This window comes from Megalobrama amblycephala, linkage group LG3 (genome assembly GCF_018812025.1).
Source record: "Megalobrama amblycephala isolate DHTTF-2021 linkage group LG3, ASM1881202v1, whole genome shotgun sequence".
NCBI classification, from domain to species: Eukaryota; Metazoa; Chordata; class Actinopteri; order Cypriniformes; family Xenocyprididae; genus Megalobrama; species Megalobrama amblycephala.
The window spans coordinates 28,110,588-28,134,007 of NC_063046.1; the positions used below are offsets into that span (position 1 = coordinate 28,110,588).

General features: G+C 37.5%; 1 protein-coding gene across 3 annotated transcripts in view; it reads right to left on the reverse strand.

Moving 5' to 3' along the window:
- Positions 1–23,420, reverse strand: part of sorcs2 (sortilin-related VPS10 domain containing receptor 2) — a 212,532-nt gene that overhangs the window by 30,847 nt on the left and 158,265 nt on the right. For all 3 annotated transcript variants that reach the window (XM_048184819.1, XM_048184821.1, XM_048184820.1), the window contains exons 4-6: positions 5,964–6,128; positions 5,018–5,091; positions 1,141–1,205 (exon numbers count right to left, since the gene is read on the reverse strand). In XM_048184819.1, coding sequence (XP_048040776.1) covers positions 1,141–1,205; positions 5,018–5,091; positions 5,964–6,128 — 304 coding nt within the window. The remainder of the gene's footprint in view (positions 1–1,140; positions 1,206–5,017; positions 5,092–5,963; positions 6,129–23,420) is intronic.

Genomic DNA, 23,420 nt, shown 5'->3' on the forward strand with positions numbered 1-23,420 from the left:
TCATTTCTATGTCTGATCATGTGGCTTTTGTAAGTGAGTGTCTGGATTTCATTCCAGAGGTAAATGGAGCAAAAGATATCTGCAAAAAGTGCTTTTAACAAAATTAGATGAAGCCTCATGTTACAGATTGCTTTGCTCCAGAATGGCAGGAAATTAATTATAAGGAAAACAGTGGCGAGGAGCCGTTGACGTGGACTTTCTGTTTAGCATCCCACACAATAGCTGGCTCAGCAACCTCTACAAAATACACACCAACATACACACACACACACACACACACACACACACACACACACACACACACACACACACACACGTATCACTTCTCTGAACATGCATAAAAAATGACAACCAATTGAGAATACATGCTCCAAAAATCATGGCCAAAGGTTTAAAAAGGTCAAATTGGGGAACTTAAATACTATTTTCATAATGTCGTTTCCTCTCATTCTCAGTGTTTTTATTTTTTGTTATTATTTTTAGGCAAACAACTGGGTAGACTACTTCAGTGACGAGGACGAATGGTTAATCAAAGCAGTACAGCAGAGAAATTCATTAAAAAGCAATTAGAATAGCTGAACGCTTTTCTTCTGTCTTCTGTCACACAAGGTCAGATGTGTCTACACACACACCACACACACAGACACACATGGAGCATCTTATGAGAGGTTGAAAGAGCCACTAAGCTAAAGCAAATACACTTGAGGTCTGCATCTGTCTTTGTGACACAAACCCAACCAATATAAATAAATGAAAGTTCATTTATCAGGAGAAGGGCTGGATGTATGTGTCCAGTGTGATCTTTTATACTGGTGAAACACAACTCTCACCTCCCTTAGGGTTTGAGTGTATGTGTTTGTAGGTTGCAATGTGGCTGTCAGTGTTTAACCTTCACTGGCTAGAGTGTGATGAAGCTCAGTGCAACAGTTTGCATCTGTACGGCTGGTCTCTTTTAATACACATGAACACACAAGCCTCACAAAACAGCTCAGCCTGGAGGAATTCACTGAAAGAGATCTGTGTGAATGAGGCAAAACTAAAGCCTCAAAAGATCCCATCTGCCCTCTTTCGTAGTGGTTTGTTACGGTATGTAGAATTGAATTAAAATGCACTGTTCTATAAACGCATACGCTCCCTTACCACCGCTGATGTCTTGAATCTCCATATGAACCAAATCAGGATCCACATCCACCCCCATCACAGCCCTTAAACAAAGCATACAGTTAGTAACACTCTGAGAGGTTCAAACAAGACTGATTCACACACAAAAAGACACCTTCATTTAACACAAAAAGGGGAACTCTGAAAACTTTTTATCTCACACAAAGACCTCAAATATAGTGCATAACAATTTTTATGGTACTTCATTGTGCTGTTGTGCTTTTTAAAGCTCCCATTGATTGTAATACAAATGTAATACATTGTTTTATATACAAAAGAGTGACCAGTGACAGCCTTCAGAAATTTTCCATTTTGTGATCCATAGGAGAACAGTCATAAATCATAGTGTGTAAATGATGCAAGGGTGAATGCAATTTTTGGGTGAACTAACCCTCCTCACCCATACAGACACACACACACACACAAAGTTCTTGGTTAGAAGGAATGCAGACAGCTCACTGTCCTTAGTCCAGCTGTGTTAAAGACAATTGTTTGGAGGTTAACTTACAAGTGTTTTAACAAGAAGAACAAGCTTTTTAAGAGCATGTGTGTTAATTTATGATTTTGTTTTACTCTATCCTCTGAAAAAAAAAAAAATAGTCATATGCACCTAGGATGGCTTGAGGGTGAGTAAATCATGGGCTAATTTTCATTTTTGGGTGAACTATCCCTTTAAGGTTTGGGTTTAGGTTAGGGTTCAGTATTTGTTTCAGCATTGTGTGTAGATAATCAGGACTGTGAGGGACATGACCAGTGAAATATTTGTGCATAAAGGGTTAATTTACACAAAAATTAAAACAATGTTATCATTTACTTACCCTCATGTCAATACAAACCTGTAAGACTTTCATTCATCTTCGAAACACAAATAAAGATATTTTTAAATTAAATCTGAGAAATTTCTGTCTCTCCATTGATAGTCCGTACTTGCTTGCTGCACGAGAACAAACCTCATTGGTTCTTCCAGAAGCTCAAACGTGCTGCGTAACACACAAGAATGAACCTCATTGGTTCTCGCACATCAAGCAAACATGATTGAGCTTCTGTTTACCACAACTGATGTATTAAAGCTGCAGTAGGTAACTTTTGTAAAAATGTATTTTTTACATATTTGTTAAACCTGTCATTATGTCCAGACAGTAGAATATGAGACACATAATCTGTGAAAAAATCAAGCTCCTCTGGCTCCTCCCAGTGGTCCTATTGCCATTTGCAGAAATACACCGCTCCCGGTAAGAAACAACCAATCAGAGCCAGGAGGAGTGTCTTAGCAGTGTCAATCAAGCTCACGTGCGCGCTGATCTCACCCCTCTCATGCACAGCGCCAGCGCATACAGGAGTTCAAATTCAATATTACCGGTGTGCCGCAGCTTTGCTTATGGCGGAAAAACAATCCAAACTGCCAATTCCTCGAGTGGCACCTGCTCACAAAATAAAGACGGGTAAACGGAAAAAGACAGATGACGATGATAAAAAAGCCAAAAAGAAAGAATAAAACGAGGGTAAATATCGGAGCGGCTTTTCCGAGGTGGAGGGAGCTACGTGTCCTGAAAGGATTAAAAAACGATGCAGAGTTAGCCACATTTCTGCTTGACAAGTAAGTATCCCTGCTTGATTTGTTTCATTTTTTAAGAACTACACAACTAAGATAATTTCAAAACAGGCCTGCCCGTCCCCTGCCTGATGCTCCGCGCACACCACGGCTTCCTCCTCTCCCCGCCCGTTGACTCGTAGAAGTCGCTGTGGGTGTGAATTCCTCGTCGGAGCCCATTGACTCGGTGTCAAAACTCTAGCCGCATAACATACAGATAAAATGTCACGCGCTGTGCAAAGCAACTATTGAAACCTACTAATTCACTGGCTTGTCATGTTGCTGAAATAATGTACTAGCAAACCTTATTTAGCATTACATATCGATAGAATAATTACTTGCATACTGTAACATTAGTTACCGTTATATTATCATACTAGCTCTTTATTACTTATAGAAATAGTGCAACGTCATATAGTTACATTACATGTATTGCAAAATACGTAATGTTTTGAGGACCAAGTTTGTAGTCAAAGTATGGGCAGGCCATAGTCAATGTAAATCATATTGATGATGTTTCGTCTGTACCAGTGAATGTGCCATAACTGTTTATCCGCCTTACTAGCCTGCGCGTTCACGGCAGGCTCCGTTGTGATGGGGGAGGAGCTGTGGAGGGAGGGCTGTAGCGCAGCATAGAGCAAGGGGGAGTGACCTGTGAGTTGTGCTTGTTCAAATTTTCAGGCTAAGTCAAGGTTTTCTAAAAACTCCCTACAGCAGCTTTAAAGGTTTACATGTAAATAAAAGCCTAAATTCAATCTGTCATATAAAGCAATCGAGTCTCTTTAGAAATGTCTTTATTTTATTTTTTTGAAGCGTTGGTAGTTGCGTGGACTTTCAATGGAGGAACAGAAAGCTTTCTTTAAAAATATCTTCATTTGTGTTTTATGAACAAAAGTCTTACGGGTTTGGAATGATATTTTGGGTAAACCAACCCTTTGACTGGTTTGTGGGGGGGAAGTCCCGCATGTTAATGTGGATATCCAAAAGTGCTTTTTTCAGCATTACAGATGGGAATTAATGTTCTAAATCCATCTAATATTTCTAATGTGGTAAAGTTTACTACATAAAAATATTTACAGCAGCATAATGTCTAAATAATCTTGCTCCACATTGATTTATGGCAGATTACTTGACCATCATGTCTCAACATCACATGATGAGTCACAATGAGCTCAAGACTCTCCTTCTGACCACACGATACAGACCACCCTCCCAGACAGCATCCCTGTCCATTAAAGCCACACTGATTTATGCCCTCTCCTCTCCAGACCTCCCCTTCTGTTGTTTTATGAAGGAGGCAGCAGACTGGGAGGACAAGAGAGCCGCAACCCTCACTATGAACTGATTCTGTCGTGTCTTCTGAAGCAATTCTCTAAGATGTTTTAAAGAGGTTTGGAGACAGCAGAGAGGGAAGGGGTACGACCCTTATCAAACACCCTGCTGCTGAGGAATAGAGTAAAAACAGCTTCAGATTTACAGTGTCATTGTAAAACCTCCAGCCAAATAAAACGTGCTGGATGGGGTTTATTATGGCAGATGCTGACAGGGCTGACTTTTTCATCTTTTATCACTATCAACCGCACACAAACTATACAGAGCTGTGTAAGTGAATCTGGTAAAGTGCACTGGGAGGATGACACACAAGCAGAAGAGAGGGAAAGATCAGGAAGGAGAGATCAAAAAAGAGAAAGAGAGGGTCAGACAGTTGGGGTGGAGAAATAAATCACTTCTGTCCAGGATTTCAATCCCAGCTGTGGTTGCAGTGAACCATAACCAAGGAGTGAAGGAATGGAAAATAAAAAAAGGGTTTGAATTCCACTAAGAAGGTGGAAGAAGAGAAAGAGGGAATGGAGGGGAGAAAAGATTAAAGAGAAAGTCTTAGAGGGCAAGGTAAAGTGAAATAAAGTAAACCAGTACTGACACCCAGAAAGACCTTTCTTTCTTTTATGAAAAGTTATTTATAGCAGAATGTCCAAGCTGCTCTTTTCCAGACAATGAAAGTAACAGTCATCAAGCCATATTTTCAGTGAATAACAGCTTATATTTTAAACTGTTCCAGTCAGAAGTCATACAGACCATGTTTACAATGTTTATGTGGTGCTTTTGGAGCTTTACAGCCACTGACCCCCATTGTATGGAATACATCAGTTCAGACATTCTGCTAAACATCTGATTCGAGGTTCCACAAAATAAAGTTATACAGCTTTGAAACAACACAAGGTTCTATTTAAGTAGTGTAGAGTATCTTTTAGAAAAAAAAGTCACCAGAAAACTCTGTCTTTAGTAACACGCTCCTGTAGCAGAGTCCATTTGTGACCCAGATCCGTGGAGATATACAGCTGAAAAGCAGAGAAAGACAAACAAATCACAAGGTATAACATTGATTTTTAGGCTGGATTAGATTAAAGCACACTTTGCAAATTCTCAGGATCATGATAATTAGATGAGCGATTCATTGTATACTGTACATAACGATCAGGTTGTGGGAAACTGTCCATATAGAGCAATTAAAGTCACAAACGTTGAGTGTGTTTGCATGTGCGAATTTGTTTTCAATTGATCATCTCTACAATGAGATTACATTGATCACCACTTGCATGCAAAATACACACCAAACTGCTCCATAACAACACAAACAGACAAACACACACTCACAGCCAAAACAGCCAACCCGCCATGTGCTTTTTCATTGTCTTTTCCGTTTAATCTCAGAGATGATAAATGCAGCATGTTGAACACAGTGTCTAGGGGTTTTAGCAATTCATCAACTGCACATAAACACACACACACACACAGTTCTTGCCTCGTTGCTCACCCAGCCGTTAACAATGTAAACATGCTCTTTAGCAAGAGACAACCATGGCCTGAAGGCCAAGCAGTGCTGCTCATAACTCTAATAATGAGGATGCCAATATGCTGGAGAGCAAAAAGCATTACCATAAACAAAGCTGGGTGAGAAATGTGTTGAGAACAGTTGGTCAAGTCAACCAGCCGAGACCTAAATCATTAATACTGAAACAGCCACAAAGACTAATTCAGGCAGTTAATCCTGACAAGAAAAGCTACAAACATGCAGCTGGAATTGAAACATATTATGGTCTTGTGAGTGACTGGTTTGAAGCTGCCAAAAAACACTGACTTCAACTGGTGTCATTAATAGTCATTTTCTTTATTGTGTTAATCTGTGCTGGCCAACACTTTCATGACTGACCTTCGCCTCCTTGCTGTAAGCCAACAGTTTGTCTTCCTCAGATGGATGGAAGAGGAGTGTTTCCACGGTAAAGGAGACAGGCTGCCGTTGAAAGGATGCACCCTCATCTGTGCTGATGAAGAGCATCTGGTCACGTTCATTGATGCTGGAGCTTACTAAGATGACCTACAAAAAATACAATGTCTTTAGTGACTACATGTCAAGAAAACAGGAAACAGATTTGTCTGATTTTTTTTTTTTTAATTATGTGATATTATACTGACACAATGAATTTATCATTTATCATGATATTTATCATTTAAGTGAGGCCTTTAATCACTTCTTAAAGTGCATTAATGTGTTCCTTTATTTCTTTTGCTCAATGCATATAGCCTAAGACAAAACATATAGGCTACAAATAAAAGATAAACAGGAGATATAAGTCAGTCTCTTAGTCAGAAAAACTAGCCTAGCATTTGAAATGATTGCTCCTGAAATAACGCCCCTGAATGACCCAGAGTTGTGTGTATTCACAGAACTGCCTGAACTTTTTTGTATGCTGTAGTTCCTTTAACCACCTTTGAGTGGTGCTGTTGTTCAAACAACTGTGCAGTGAAGCGTCTCTAACAGGAGGCAAGTTCACTACCTGCTACCAGTACAGAAAAACAAGCTGGAATCCTCATGGGGACTGCCAAACAGAGAGACCCTCAAAGGGATCTCTGTGAAACAAGTTATCCATCCCAAAACAAAGCCTGTGGAAAAAAAGGAAAGAATCTCCTCTCTGTAAAACGTCCCTCTTAAAGCAATAACTCGTAGCATTTAGCACAGAGCCTCCTTTGTGGTCTGTGGATAAAAGCCATTAAACAACATCCTGCGCCTGTCCCAGAGGAGTACGGCGAGCTGGCAGGGCTGGAAGAGGCTACAGCGGCCGGTACAATAACATGGGGCAGAACGTTGTGGTCAATAGCACTTTAAAAGCGTAAGCACTAGTCTGCAGTGATGTCTGACTGACATTTTGCATTGAGGTATTAGTCAAAGTCTGTAGGTCATGTAATCGGTTACGATATAATCTACTTAAATATCCTCTCTAACAATATTCAAGTTACATAGTGTCATTTAGAATAAAGCTCTGTATGTCCGTTTATGATTGGATGAAAGACTCTGTGGACAACTTGGAGGATTCACCCGATAAAACAATCATCCTGCTTGTCTCAACATTGCTCTGAGAGTGCCATGTTCAGATGCTTTAGCTACAAAACCATGTGATTGTTTTGACCTAATTACTCATGCTAATGAACAGCAGTAATATTCATCACGTGACAAAGCTCTGAACGAGTCGCTAATTCAAATATTCCTCTGAGTCTTTCTGTGCAGTGGAACTTTGTAAACAGAACAGCCAGCGAAAGGGACAAACATGTCTGTGTGTACATGTGTGTGTAACTGCTTTTACTCAATGCAGCTCGACTAATTTTGCTTTCCACCCAATTTCATATGCAAATTGGTAGTTTTTATATCCAGTCTGTGCTGAGTGTGAAAATGAGAAGCATAGAGAGATGAAGAGGGGGAGAGAGAGAGGTCTGTTCTGTGCACCTGAGCTCAGCCACTGAAACAAAAGACAAACTTGAAGAAAACTGACTGCGGCAACAGCAATTTTTCAATACTCAACCACACAAAGCCAAGGGGAGAATTGTGGAGTGCTATTTGAATGCTGAAAGCTTCTCCTGAAACAACAAACACTTGCTCAGCTTTGCATTCCAGCTTAGCTGTACCTGATGCACTTCTCAGAGAAAGAAAGTGAGATAGGATTTTCCCAGAAGAGATTGGGTCAAATGTCAGTGGCACAGATTAAAGGAAGACCACAATTCTGTCATCATTTAATCTAACTCTATTCATTTACAAATCTGCCTGATGCTCGAGTTCAACTTACTGACTGAATCAATTCTCAGTGTTTTTTTAAGTTAACAGCTCTCTGTAATGAATATTAACATAAAGGGATAGTTCACCCAAAATTGAATTTACTCCCCAGGCCATTGACTCTCTCTTTTCTATCACTTTAGACATGGTTGACCCTTTGCGCTTAAAGAAGATTAAGGAAAACAGTCCAATGCCGTGGTATAACGAGCACACTCACACCCTCAAGAGAGCAGCCTGGAAAATGGAGTGCATCTGAAAGAAAACAAAACTAGAGGTATTTTGCATTGCATGAACAACTCTAGGTATTTATTTGATACAGTGGCTTAATTAACAAGAAATAAAGCTTCAACAAGTTCGGATGTTTCCAAACAGCACAGCAGTAATGACTTTATGAATTTCTTTCCTTGCAAGAATGATCAGAAGAGAACTTCTTTTTAATATTATTAATTCATCATTGTCATTAGGATATGTCCCAAAAACTTTCAAGCTGGCTGTTATTACGCCTCTCATAAAAATAAAAAAAAACCACGACTTGATCCTTGAGAATTAGTTAACTACAGACCGACCTTGAATCTCCCTTTTCTGTCAAATATACTAGAAAAGGCAGTATCCTCACAACTATGTTCCTTCTTAAAAAGAAATGGTATCTGCAATGATTTCCAGTAAGGACCATATCATACTACTGAGACTGCTCTTGGAGTTACAAATGACTTAGTGCTGCATTTGATACTATCGACCACAACATTTTTTTTAATAGACTCGAAAATTATGTTGGCATTAGAATTGCACTGGCATGGTAGCAGTAAATGAAGAGGTATCATATCGATCACAAGATCAGTATGAAGTACCGCAAGGCTCAGTACTAGGACTGTTAAATTAAAACACGTTTTAATTATTGGAGCAAACACCTCCGCATGCAATAACCTAGAACACTCTCTAACACTTGATGGCTGCTTCAAGTCTCCATTGTCAGTTAGGAACCTGGGTGTGCTATTTGATAGAAACCTTTAATTTGAAAGCCACATTTCTACTTGTAAAACTGCATTTTTCCATCTTAAAAATCAGGTTGACAATTATGACATATGCTCTCAATGTCAGTTGCAAAAAAGTTAGTTCATGGATTCTTGACCTCAAGGCTAGATTATTGTAATGCTTTACTGAAATATTTTGAATGATACCAATCCACAGTCTGACTTCTGACTTGTGATGCAGCCAGGAATTAAATCACACCAATTTGATTTGTTTGGCCAGAGGAGTCAACTGTTTCTGTCACCATTCTGTCACTTGATGGAGTTTTCTTTTTCTGGAGTTTCTGGTGGTTTCTTGCCACTGTTGCCTCTAGCTTGCTTAGTAGAGGACAGTTAATATTCAACACTATTACTGATCTGACTGCACTGACACTATATGATGAGAACTGAACTGAGCTGGACGATGACATCACTGTTTTGTGCAGAGCTACCATTTGCAAATTAAGCAAAGGGTGAGTAAATAATTTATTTTTTGGTGAACTATCCCTTTAAGAAAGCTCCACTGCCAACAGGAATGCTTGTGACATCACACAAACATAAAGAGACTCTCCCTTTCTTTTTCTCCACATGTGGAATATGGAAATTTTCTCCCACACATATCAAACACTTTGAATAGATATTAAGCATCTATTATGTCTCGGTGATAGTGTGAAGGTGCAGAGGCCAGTGAAGAGTCTCCCTTTTCAAAGGAGACAAAGGAAATGTGTGTTTGTCCCTGCTTGTGTGTGTGCATGTGTGATCTTTCCACTGACCCTTCTCTAAATCCAGGTCTCACACAGGTAATTTGTCAGGAGCATGCTTGGGGTGAAAGCACTGTTATTAAGTCTCTCCTGCCTGTCATAATGGCTCAGCTCAGACTAAAGCACAGCCCACACATCAAACACCTACACCAGGGACGAGGACCCATGAAAACACTGAAGACAAAAGGAAAAAAGGCATAACAATGCTCCCACTGTGTGCATGATCACAGCTTTGTGCTTGAGGCTATATGTAGCATTATATATATATATATATATATATATATATATATATATTTTCTCTCTCTTGGCTACCACTATACCGTTTCGTTGCAGGGTCTTGGCTTTCTGATCATAACCTAACGAAGGTGTAATCTTGTATACCTTGACTATTGGCAGAAAACCCTCATAGTTATGACTGTTAAGTGGTGTTAATACAAACCCGATTCCAAAAAGGTTGGGACACTGTACAAATTGTGAATAAAAAACAGAATGCAATGATGTGGAAGTTTCAAATTTCAATATTTTATTCAGAATACAACATAGATGACATATCAAATGTTTAAACTGAGAAAATGTATAATTTTAAGGGAAAAATAAGTTGATTTTAAATTTCATGGCATCAACACATCTCAAAAAAGTTGGGACAAGGCCATGTTTACCACTGTGTGGCATCCCCTCTTCTTTTTATAACAGTCTGCAAACGTCTGGGGACTGAGGAGACAAGTTGCTCAAGTTTAGGAATAGGAATGTTGTCCCATTCTTGTCTAATACCGGCTTCTAGAGTTTTAGCTGGCAACGGCGAATGGCACGGTGGATTGTGTTCACCGACAATGTTTTCTGGAAGTATTCCTGAGCCCATGTTGTGATTTCCATTACAGTAGCATTCCTGTATGTGATTCAGTGCCGTCTAAGGGCCCGAAGATCACGGGCATCCAGTATGGTTTTCCGGCCTTGACCCTTACGCACAGAGATTGTTCCAGATTCTCTGAATCTTTGGATGATATTATGCACTGTAGATGATGATAACTTCAAACTCTTTGCAATTTTTCTCTGAGAAACTCCTTTCTGATATCGCTCCACTATTTTTCGCCGCAGCATTGTGGGAATTGCTGTTCCTCTGGCCATCTTGACTTCTGAGAGACAATGCCACTCTGAGAGGCTCTTTTTATACCCAATCATGTTGCCAATTGACCTATTAAGTTGCAAATTGGTTCTCCAGCTGTTCCTTATATGTATATTTAACTTTTCCGGCCTCTTATTGCTACCTGTCCCAACTTTTTTGGAATGTGTAGCTCTCATGAAATCCAAAATGAGCCAATATTTGGCATGACATTTCAAAATGTCTCACTTTCAACATTTGATATGTTATCTATATTCTATTGTGAATAAAATATAAGTTTATGAGATTTGTAAATTATTGCATTCCTTTTTTATTCACAATTTGTAGTGTCCCAACTTTTTTGGAATTGGGTTTGTATTAGTATTGCATGGGTGATCAATGGATTGATTTTCTTACACTACGTCCTGTCACAATGCAACATGTTACCAGCAACAATCCCTTTGTTCACCCTGAAGAAGAGGCTGCTTTGTGACATGACACAATCCCAACCAATCAGAAGATATTTATTGTTCAATGTACTGGGGGTGTAAATTGGATGTTTCATCACGATACAATCTGACATCGATTCTCTTAGCCATCGATGCAATATAAAATACAATTACGATTTGATTAGATTCAGTGGCCGGCGATTGATGTGTTAATATTACAGTATTATGTGGCTATTTTCACAACCATTTACTGTAATATTAACACATTGCAAAAAAAAAAAAAAAAAAAAAACACCCAAAAAAACTTTTTATAAAAGTTTTCTTTGATCTCTAAAATGGGCAAATCTAATATCATCATTTAGAAAAATAAATATAATTTTTTTTAAAAATATAATATATAAAATATATAATTTTAAAAAATATGTTGTTAAAACTTATCAAATATTTGACATGTTTGACATTTGAAAGCAATTTGACATCTGTTTATAACAGACTTATAGACTATCTCTTTTAAGAAGTTTTTCTTTAGGACAATGTGTGCAGATGTGGCTAACATGAGAGTGCCCAAAAGTGCATCCTAAAAATATAAATTCCTATTTTTTTATGCTTTGCATCTGAACATCATATTGTTAGTCATTTGATTGATGCATCAATTCATATCAATGTATCATTACACCCCAGTAATATACAGTTATAAGGAGTGGGATTTTAGACTGATGAGTTTTCATAGTGGATGGAACAATGTAGCATGACACTGCATAAATAGAAACCATGTGATCAACAAAATGTCCTGTTGCTTGCCTGGCCTTAGACTGAAACTGGTATTAAGGTCAAGTTTGATATGTAGATATGTTCATTTAAGGCTGTATACTTTTAACTACAGTACATCAAATTATACCAAAGTTTCTGAGGGACCAATATCTGAAACTTTAGGATGAGATTTTTTTTATTCAGGAAGTGCTTTCCAAGACCTACTTTTCGGTCTTGGAAAGCACTTCCTGAAAAAAAGTATCTCATCCTAAAGTATTTAGGTCAAGATAATTCATCATATTTTAACTGTGAGAACAGTTTGCTGATATGATTATCAATATATATTGATATAGCACAGTTGGTCAGCAATACATCATATTGGTTTACTGTGGTGGAAAACAATCCCATTAGATAGAACTGACTAATTTTAGTCATAATACGATCTGTAAAATGTAGTTATGTTTAGATGTGTGATACCACAACAGTCTCTTCAAAATAAATCTTCATAATTAATCACTGATGTAGATCAGTGGAGATACTGTAGACAATCTTGGATGAATATAAACTGAACTGCCACATACATGTAGTCCCTGAAAGGAACTTAGATCCCTTCTCTAAAAGCTAGAGAGATAAAGGTGAATTGGGGCATTTTGAAATGTCTGAATTATGTAGGTAGATTAATTAATGCCAATGATATATGCCACTTAGAGTCAACAGTGGGATCAATCATTTCTGTCTCATTAATAAGCAAGAAGCAAGAACCTAAATTACACTGGATGATTCAGTGATTCCCCTTTTAAATGAACAAAACTCAAAACAAAAACTTCTTAATTTATGGTCACGATTTTTTTTTTTTTCCTTCCATATGTCATGTGCAGAGCTATGCATTACTCTGTTATTGGTCATTGAAAATATAATAAAATTAAAAACTAAAATAGATAATAAAATAGATATGCAACAATATAACAGCTGAGTTCTGTGCACACACGGACCTGTTCATGCCCATGTGGACCTGCTACTTTAAAACTTTCTGTTATAACAAGTAGTGATGAGCAATCAGATAATCTCTATGACCCAATGGACCTATGTCTATCAAATAACAGTAGGAAGGATCCAATGTGGAAATTTCTCCATATGTAGCCACTAATTCCAAACAGTCTGTTTAGGTCAAAACGGCACAGATTCTCCACGGGGAAAGCTTAATCTCACTCCCCGTCTCTGCGGGGACTCTCTGATTCTGACTCCAGTGAGATCTGAGTGAGAAATCACAGCCTACCACTTTAAACATGCAAAAAGCGCCATCTGGGCTTTTGTCTCCGTTATGATAACAACATTACAGCAGCTTTGACTGAAGGATTTTAAAACAGCAGTTCATTTAAAAGCTGCTACTCTAAGCAGTCACTGTTCAAATGTGATATAAAGGTTTAGTCTTTCAATTTTAAATTAATTTTGGAATAATTTTACACATATAACTTAAAAATAAATGAATAAATGTAGCAAGAGCCAATTGGAAAAGGGTAAGAAAAAAAATCCAATGTTTCTTAAAGCCTGAAATAAAAGTCAAAAAGTCATTTCAAGTCCATTATTAGGGATGGGAATTGTAAGGAATTTAATTATCTGGTTATGATTCCTATTAGGAGTCCAGTTCTTCAATGGTTCCATTAAGGATATTTGGAAATAATATGCAATTCTGCTCCCCACTGATGGGAGCATTTCGAAAACAATGAACAAAAACAACAACAAAAAAATAGTGACATAATTCACACTGTAAAAAATGACCGTGATTTTAACAGTAAAAGACTGTAAAAATGCTGCGGTGAAAAACTGTCAATTGGTTTACAGAAAGTTTCCGTACTATATACGGTGAATAACTGTAATAGACCTAACGGTACATTTAATGTAATTTTACAGTAAAATACCGTTAAATTCACAGTTTTTGGAAGTGAAAAATAACAATTCGTTGTAAAATTTACAGTGAAAAACCGTAAATTGACATTCCCACAATTCCCTGCGTGACACTTCACATTTGATATATTTTCATTGAAATAACTCTGTTTCTTTTTAGTTTTTCTCATTTTTTTTCTAATCAATTATGTACATTAGGGTTTTATGTTACATCTAATATTGTTAAATTAATATTTATTGCATTTTTAAAATTTCATGCATGTTACCATGATGGTGTTTAGTGGGTGAATGACACTGTGTGCACCTTCTATATATTAGTATTGTCCTCCTCAGCTTGTGGAAAATCTGCTTGTGATGAACTTTGGTTCATCATGTGACTCTTATCACCACTGTGTTTGGTGGCTGTCAGTGTATTATAAAGGTACAAAACAGATATTAGTACTTCATTAGGTTGATAAATTAACATTATATCAGTTAATGAAATACGTTATTTTACCGTAATTTAACAGATTTTTTTTTACGTTGCTACTGTATTTTTTACGGTAAAGTTCTGGCAACCACAGCTGCCGGTTTTTTACCGTAAATTTTACTGGGATTTTTTTTACAGTGCATCAACTCATTTATTTGTATAAAATACATTAAAGACTTCATTAAGGGAATTAAATTAATAGAGAAACTGCTCATTAGCATCTGTGATTCACTAAAAAGAACCTTCTCATAAGAGTCCTTCTCTCTGCAACAGGGCTTCACTGATCGCGCTGTTTCGTGCTGAATAAGTAATACACGGAACGCGAAGAATGCATGTGTGAGAATGAAACGTCGTGAAAATCATTCTATTCCGATTAAAAGCTGCTCTTGGTTCCGAGTCCTACGCCATACGCACTGAGGGCTCAGTTAGAGACATGAAGGTAGAGATTATGACTTTGCCCTTTAGCAGACGATTTTCATCGTCAGCTACACTAATTACAGCAACAGTACTCCTGTAGCACCATGAGGCTAAGTGTCGTTTGCTCAAGGGCACGACTATAAAAGAACAGGGCTACTTGATCGCAAAAGGTCAACCCTACATGAGACTAGCCCTCTGTGACCATTTACCTACTATCAAAACTACTGCTAAGATTTAAGTTAACATAAAACATTGCAGTGAATGAGGTCAAGTTAACCTCATCCTGTACAACACAATATTCATCATGAAATGTTTTACAACTTTTTCTGTGCTGCACTGATCTCAAAAGGCATTAAGCAAATAGTTTAAGACCAGACTCCGTATGTCTTGGCAGAGAAGCACGCTAGCTAATATTTTTTGGACGGGGATGTGCATGCTCAAACCTTTCAGCATGTCTGATTGATTATCGTAAATGCAGGACTTCTCTCATCTGAAGGATTGTGGGGATTAAAAAGCAAACACAAACTTTGCCAGTAATATTCCTAGCACTCACCGTGGATGAAATCAAACGGCTGCACATTCACAGGTACATGTCTGAATAGTTGCACTTGTAATGTCATCGTCCATTAAGGATTGTGCTGCATGAGTAAATGTCATTTCAATTTGTTTGTCTGACAAAGATATCCAAAATGGCTTTGGATACAAATGATCTCAAAGGACAACATATGCATCCACATAATGATGAAATGGCTGCTGTTATTCGACTCTGATGATTCATGGATAAATGTGGCAGTTATGTTGGAGGTCACAGACTTGTGTAGTCACGGTCAATTTGAATCCTGATAGCTGCACACAGAGTATAGGGATAATACTGGGGTGGGAGAGAGTGAGTGTGAGAGAGAGAGAGAGATGAGTAAATAGAAGTTAGGGTAAATGAGTGGATGACCTTTCACTCTCACCAAAATGAAATAGAATGCTGTTTGCTTGATGTATCAGCAAATCTCTATTTGGAAAAATGCTTTTCCATTTCATTTAGCTTTTATTGAACCATCATATTAAAACCTGAGAATGGTGAGATTATTTTGCTGTATTCCACTTCCAGACAGGACAATAATGAAAACAGAGAGGTTGAAGAAATATATATATTTACTGGGGTGGACAAAGAATGGAGGCAGAAAGCAAGAGAAAATGGGACTTTTTCCTCATGTTGTATTATGTGAGCCATAACAATGACTTTATACAATCATTCATTCTGTGTCATGGAGAGAAGACATATAAAAAGTCAACAAATCTGACCCTAAAACAGAACAACAGAAATGACTATAATTGCACCTTTCCTGAATCATTACTTTTGCACTTTTTTGGTTCTCATTTTAAGCAGGAGGGTGAGTGATGTTGAGAAGATGGAGAGTAGAGTTCAGAGCTCCTCTGAAAAAGTAAGCAAGGATGCACTTGAATGATTCACCCTGAGAGAGGAGGAAGCGGCTTCTGTGTTGGACTGCGGGAAGAATAACAGTCCAAGACACATACTCAAAAACAGACAATGCTGAAAGTTAAACTAATGTGAGTGATGTTACCCAAACATGATTTGCAGTTAGAGCGAGTAAGAGGCAATAGAGACCTTAATTTCTGCCCCAAAGGTTCATCCCATTTCCTCTGAAAGCTGATCTAGTGTCAAAGGCCAGGTTACCCTGGTTACCATGTGGTCTCCGTGGAGACAGCTGTCCTCAGGCACACTTCACCAGTCAAGTGAGTGGGAGACGATCCAATTCAAACACTCTTGCTCATTTTCAAGGAGAGGAATAGGTGGAATAATTACCTATTGTGTCAATAATGGGGAAGTTAGCTCACGTGGAAGCATCATTTTTCAAACTCTCGCTCCTCTCATTATTCTCACTTGTCTTATTTATTTTTAACGTCTGTGTGTGTGGAGGGAAATTTGGTAGATGTTCTTGTATTTTCACAGCTGTAAATGGATTACCAGATGTCAATAGAAACAAGTGAGTAGAGGAACTTTTGCAGGTGTCTGGAAGAGGTGACCAAGAGGATGAGAGAAGCAGAGTAAGACACACAGGCAGATGCAGAGAAAGAGTCCTAGGAGAGAGGTATTTTTCCACACATGTGGATATTCCACACGTGGATATTACATGCAATTGTGGAGCACACACATGGTGCTGTTAAGGCAAGTCAGTTATGAAGATTTATAAAATAAAAAAAGGAGGTGAGGCCAAAATGTGAATATTTAGTAAAATCCAGTGCATTTGTTGATTCAATAAAATAAAGTAACTTAAGTGTAAATAAACCGATTAATTTATGTTTCGGACCTTTCATATAAAACATTAAATCTCACAGACTACATAAGCATCTGCTAAAACATATGAAAATAGTCAAACAAGTAAACAAATACATAAGAGAAAAAAGTAAAATGCTCAGATATGAAAAAGGTGAAATGCACAGATAATTTAGTACAGCATGCTTGTATTATTCCTGATATTTTTTTTGTGCCAAACATTAAATGAATAGTTGAAAAAAAATGACTATGACCTTCTTTCTTCTGCAGAACATAAAAAAGAAGATATTCTGAAGAATGTATTGTTGGTAACCAAACAATTTTGAAAAATTCTCAAAATTTCTTCTTTTATATTTTATAGAAGAAAGAAAATCATATAGGTTTGGATTGACATGAGGGTGAGTAAATGACAAAATTTTCAGTTTTTGATGAACTTTAATCCCTTTAAGGATCACACCGTTTTGTGACATGATCTTTTACACAATGGTTCGATTGCTCATGACATGATGAAAACGGCCCACAATAGGGTGATAGCTTCTGTCAATAGCCATCATAAGCCATGACAGTAAAAACACCTATTATCCACCACACTGTGAGCAGACGACCGAGCAAGACTGAAGCAGTTTACTGTCTATTTGACAGAGAAAGATCGGTATATAAATAGTGCCCCTGGGGACACAACATAACAGCATTGCTCAAATACTATAAGTGCTAAACCACTAGCGGTAATGTAATATGCAATTGGTTTGGCTTCCACCGGAAAAAATCTAAATGGAAACTGAGATAAAAATTTGCATGCAGCAACATTTCATTTCTGTTAATGTTGGTGCATGTCATCTTTGGTTTACTTCACTAACGATATTATGCAGTGAACCGCAACACCAACGTACATATTACAGAAGAGAGCAGGGAATCAATCAGTCAAGGTGATGGTGCTGAGTTCGCGAGTGAAGCTGCTGTATGTTTGCGTTCATCTCATTTGAAGAGGCCTGCACTCTGCACGGAGTATCAATTACAGCTTATACTGTACACAACTGAAGCTGATTTTATGTTGATCACTGCATAAATATTTCACTGCAGAAATTTTGCTTAGTTTCTTTAACTCCGCTTTCTCAATCTGCTCATGCTGCATATCAGCTGTCGTAGCCCGTGGATGCAGACCAGAAAATGTCATACAAGTTCAAGCTTCATTCATTCAGATGATTAATTAGGCTGACAGGAGCCTAAAGGCCTGGGTGACCAGATGTCCCGGTTTACTCAGGACAGTCCCGGTTTCATGAGGTGCGTCCGTGTCTTTACAATTTACTAAAAATTCCAATACTTCCAATACTCTCTCTTTCCAGTGAATGAAAGTAATTGCAATTTTGCATGGATTTACAGATATTTTTTTTTAGAATGTCTTTCAGCAAATCAGCTTACAATGTATATGATGCCATAACATAAGATGTTTACTGCCGCTTCCTGTTCTCCTCGCAGCGTGGGCAGCTTCTCAAGTTGGCAAACTAGCTAAAGCCGCTTGTTAATGTCAGATTTTTTCCTGTTTAAAATTGCAGCTTGTCAGTTTGCACAACGACTAGGACTTTGCTCAGATGGACAGCACTGACTGGGCATTATAGGACACAGTCTACGTCCATTCTGACATGCTCATTTACATGTGAAATTATACTGCACAAACCCAAGCAAGTCTTTTACTTTGCTGGCAATGTTTTGCCTGGGAAAAAAAATGATGCGGCTGGGCAACATAAGTCTTGAACTGCTGCTCATGATTTAGAGCAGATTCAACGCAATGCTGATAGTCCAACTGTAATGTGAATAATAAGATGTATGTGTTGCATATTATATAAACAAGCTAGTATCAGCATTTTTAAATAAACATCTCTCTTACACACATTTCGTCCCCTTGGAATTATAAGGTTCTATCTGACATTTTTGTAAAAATTGAGTTATTCACATATTCTTAACTTATTTACATTATGTGATGTTTCTTTTTTAAGTTGTGTACATTTTGGGACTTTTTTTTAGAAAACAAAAAGGTTCCATCTACAAAGTCGAACTCTAACTTGATTCTATAATGTTCTACCTGTAAGCCAATCAGCACTTTGAATGCACACGAGGACCAATCAGGATAAGCTTTCTTGTCATGTCGCCGGACTGCTCTGTGACAGCGGAAAAGAGCTCTGAAAACATGAAATCGGTGAAGACTAAACAATGCCACGCAACTCTATGTTTATTAGAAACCTCATGATCGACTCTTTTATTTACGATCTTATCAATGACAACAGCCCAAATTCCATGGAATTTCAGTTTTTTTGTTTTGCTGTAGCTATTGATGAGGAGTTATTTTCATAGTTAGACACCAAGCTAGCCAGCAGTGCTATTAGGGAGGATATGTTCGGCTTTTGTAATCTATTTGCTTTATTCCAGTCACATCATTGTCATATGAGGAAATGTTATGTATACATTAGGTTATGTTTTAACCTTGATCCATCCTGTGTATTGAGCTGTATGTAGCTATAAAGCTCTACGCTATGGCATTCTGGATTAAAGTGCATAAACTATGGCATCAAGTGAGATGAAATGCTAAATTTTGCATTGCTGGTAAAAACTGAGTTGTTGCATAGATAAATATTTTAAATCTGAAATATTTTTTAATTATATTCAGTCAGTGAAATATGTTTCAGTGTTTATTAAACTTTGTTAAACACCTTTGCTGAAGCATTGTCTGTTTTCTTGCAGTTTTTTTAGTCTTAAAATTAAATATTAAGCCTTAAAGACCAAATATTCAACAATTTAATTGATGGGGTATTAATTACAACAATAAATGTTAGCATTTTATTTCAGCCATACTGATTTCTAGAAAGAAAGCCATTTTACCTGTCCCACTCTCTGTGGAATGAAGTTCTGCTCAGATGTATTACAGTAGCTGCTTTCTGTCTAAACAAAATGAAACTTAAACTTAAATGGTTCCTGCAATAATGTGTTAAATTACCCACCATATTCCTACCTAAATTTAACATCTGCACTGGACAACATATTTAGCACTGCCTTTTATGCTTAACTTGAACAAGAAAAAAAATGTTCATTCTAAAATATGAAATAAATGTCTTAGAAAGCATTAAATTTAACTTTCTCATGCATGTCAACACATTGTTACAACACTAATTTTATGTTTTAAAACAAATAATAAGAAAATTGTTTGTGTTTCTTAAAAATTATTGCTTCAATTATGTTTTGCAAGATAGAACCTTATAATTCCAGGCAAAAAGTGATTTATTTTTTTTAATTAGAAGGTTCTATCTGCATTTGACCCATTCCAAAAATCCCCATTTACAAATTTGAGAGGATTTTGATATTGCACAGTTAGAATACATTTAGGGTTCCTGCCATTTTCATATATTGTTGTTATGAAGTAATCAATTTAAAAACATTAAATTGAAAAAAAAAAAACATTAAAAACATAAAAAAAAAAATATTTTAAAATATACACACATTCACTCTTATTGATATGTCCTATAGTCATATTCAGTTATGAATTACATGAAACACGTAAATAAGCATACTTTAAATTCACGGGATGTTACCGTCAGTTGCTGAACATTTCTATTGTAAAACAGTTGTCAGATATTAAATGTTTAGCTACTCACATCTTACCATGCACTCTTTCACTGCTAAAACTAAAGTGCCGCATTGGAATTCGCACTCGTGTTCTGTGAACAGTAAAGTCCCGCCTTCTTTGATTTGATTGGCCATCCCAACCAATTTGACATCGATGAGCACTGTTATACCGCTGAGACAGACCAGCCTAAAAATGTAACTTTTAAATCTTTTTGTCATCCTAACATCAAACAGAGCTGTGCGTAATGGAGTGCAGCAGAGCAGCATAAAGAATATCAAATATTTGGGGATTTGACAATTTCTAATTATTGGGGGGGACTTGTCCCCCTCAGTGTCTATGGTGGTTACGGCCCTGCTTTCAATGGACTTCTATTGTGTTAATACTGAGCTAAATAAAATATATATAGCTCACCCGTAAACACCACCCTCACATAAACCTTATGCATTTTTATAGTTTTTTCATTAATACATTATTTTTGCTTATCAAAATAATCAGATGTTGGTGAACAATTCACACTAAGTGCTCAAAGACTGACAGTTTTGTCCTATACGGAAAGAAATCTTTTATGATTGCAGAAATTTGTCTCAGACAGCAAAATTGTGGCCAAAATTATACAGTGTGCATTTTGCTTAAGCTGAAGAAATGGCAAGTGAAAATGCATTTCTTTGTGTCATACTTTTTCCACACACAAACACACACACGAGTCCGCCACTGTGGGAATGAGTTAAGAATAATAACTTGTTATTTGCCATCAGTGATTTTGCACCATGCTTTTCCTATCAGACTCTCTTTATATCCATCTCTTGCTTTTCTCTTCTGTATTTCTCTCCTCTTTTCCTCCATAGCACCAGCAACCCACTGTGAAAATGACAGTACTTGGAGGGGCAGCTGCAGGGGGCACACATGAAAGTAAACACAGACACACACAAATTTTTCTATAAGTATGATGCTTCGCTTTCCACATGTTTCAATGTGATTACTGTTCCGACTTCCGCTTTGACTCTCCCATTGAGAAAATGAGAGGGGGTTATTAAGAGATCAGTAAGATGAGCCCAGAATAGCTCAAGGATATAGGGGAAGGGTCCTCACAGTGAAGAGCGTGTGCATTTCAATTTGCACAACAAAAAAATAAATAAATGCATGACAGATTGAAGGCAAAACAGGAATTCTGAAGGCACTAAAATAGTAGATATTGCTGAATTATAGACAAAGCTGTTTGAGGTTAATCATAAGTCAGTAACGTCATGTTCAGTGAGTGTGTTTGAATGATGCACTTTCTTTTTCTCTCTTCTGCCAGCCATTCCTGAAAAGCAGCCCACTGGAGGCCTAGTGTTGTTCTGCTCTTTTTTTGTCATCATAATTGCCTCATTCATCCTTTGTTCATTATTGATTTCCGGAATAGTACAGTGCTGCATTGCCAGGGACCATATTGGGCAATACTACTGGGAAAAATCCTGATTGTACCACAAAAAAACAGAGCGAGAACAAATCGTACCAGTCACAAGCAGAGAGAAGTGCACAGCACGCATAGGCAAACTTGCATGTATACACTTAGTCACTTGAATATGCATTACACACACACACACACACGTTTGTTTTGCTATCGAAGTGAGGACATTCCATAGGTGCAATGGTTCTTATACTGTACAAACTGTACATTCTATCCCCCTACACTAAACCTACCCATCACAGAAAACATTCTACATTTTTACATTTTTAATAAAACATTGTTTAGTATGTTTTTAAAGCTATTTTAAATATGAGGAGTCATGAAATGTCCTCATATTTCATGTTTATGTCATAATACCAGTGTATTACCCATGTCATTATACAAATTTGTGTCCTCATAAATCACAAAAAGGCACGCACACATACACACAAAGGCAAAACACCTTGTACACAGCTATCAGTCAGACAGAATTTATTTTACAATGTAAATACTTAAAGGGATAGTTCACCCAAAAATGAAAATTTGATGTTTATCTTCTTACCCCCAGGGCATCCAAGATGTAGGTGACTTTGTTTCTTCAGTAGAACACAAATGATGATTTAACTCCAACCGTTGCCGTCTGTCAGTCAAATAATGCGAGTCAATGGTCACACAATTTATAGTCAATAAACATGCACAGACAAATCCAAATTAAACCCTGCGGCTCATGACGACATATTGATGTCCTAAGACACGAAACGATCGGTTTGCGCGAGAAAGCGAACAGTATTTATATCATTTTTTACCTCTAATACACCACTATGTCCAACTGCGTTCAGCAATCGCTTGGTGAGGTCTGATCGCGCTCTGACAACGGAAGTGATGTCTAGCACTCGTTGAGGTATATGTGCGAGACATCACTGCCATTGTCAGAGCGCGATCAGACATCACTAACCGAGTGCTGAATGCAGTTGGACATAGTGGTGTTTTAGTGGTAAAAAATAATATAAATACTGTTCGGTTTCTCGCACAAACCGATCGTTTTGTGTCTTAGGACATCAATGTGTCGTCACAAGCTGCAGGGTTTAATTTGGATTTGTCTGTGCAAGTTTATTGACTCTTATAAATTGTGTGACCATTGACTCGCATTATAAGACTGACAGACAGCAACGGTTGGAGTTAAAAATCATCATTTGTGTTCTACTGAAGAAACAAATTCACCTACATCTTGGATGCTCTGGGGGTAAGCAGATAAACATCAAATTTTCATTTTTGGGTGAACTATCCCTTTAAATGTCTTAGGAGATCAAATGTAAAATTAAAGGAGAAAACAGCCTTATTTAGCCTTTCCCTCCAAATTAAGAAAAGACAA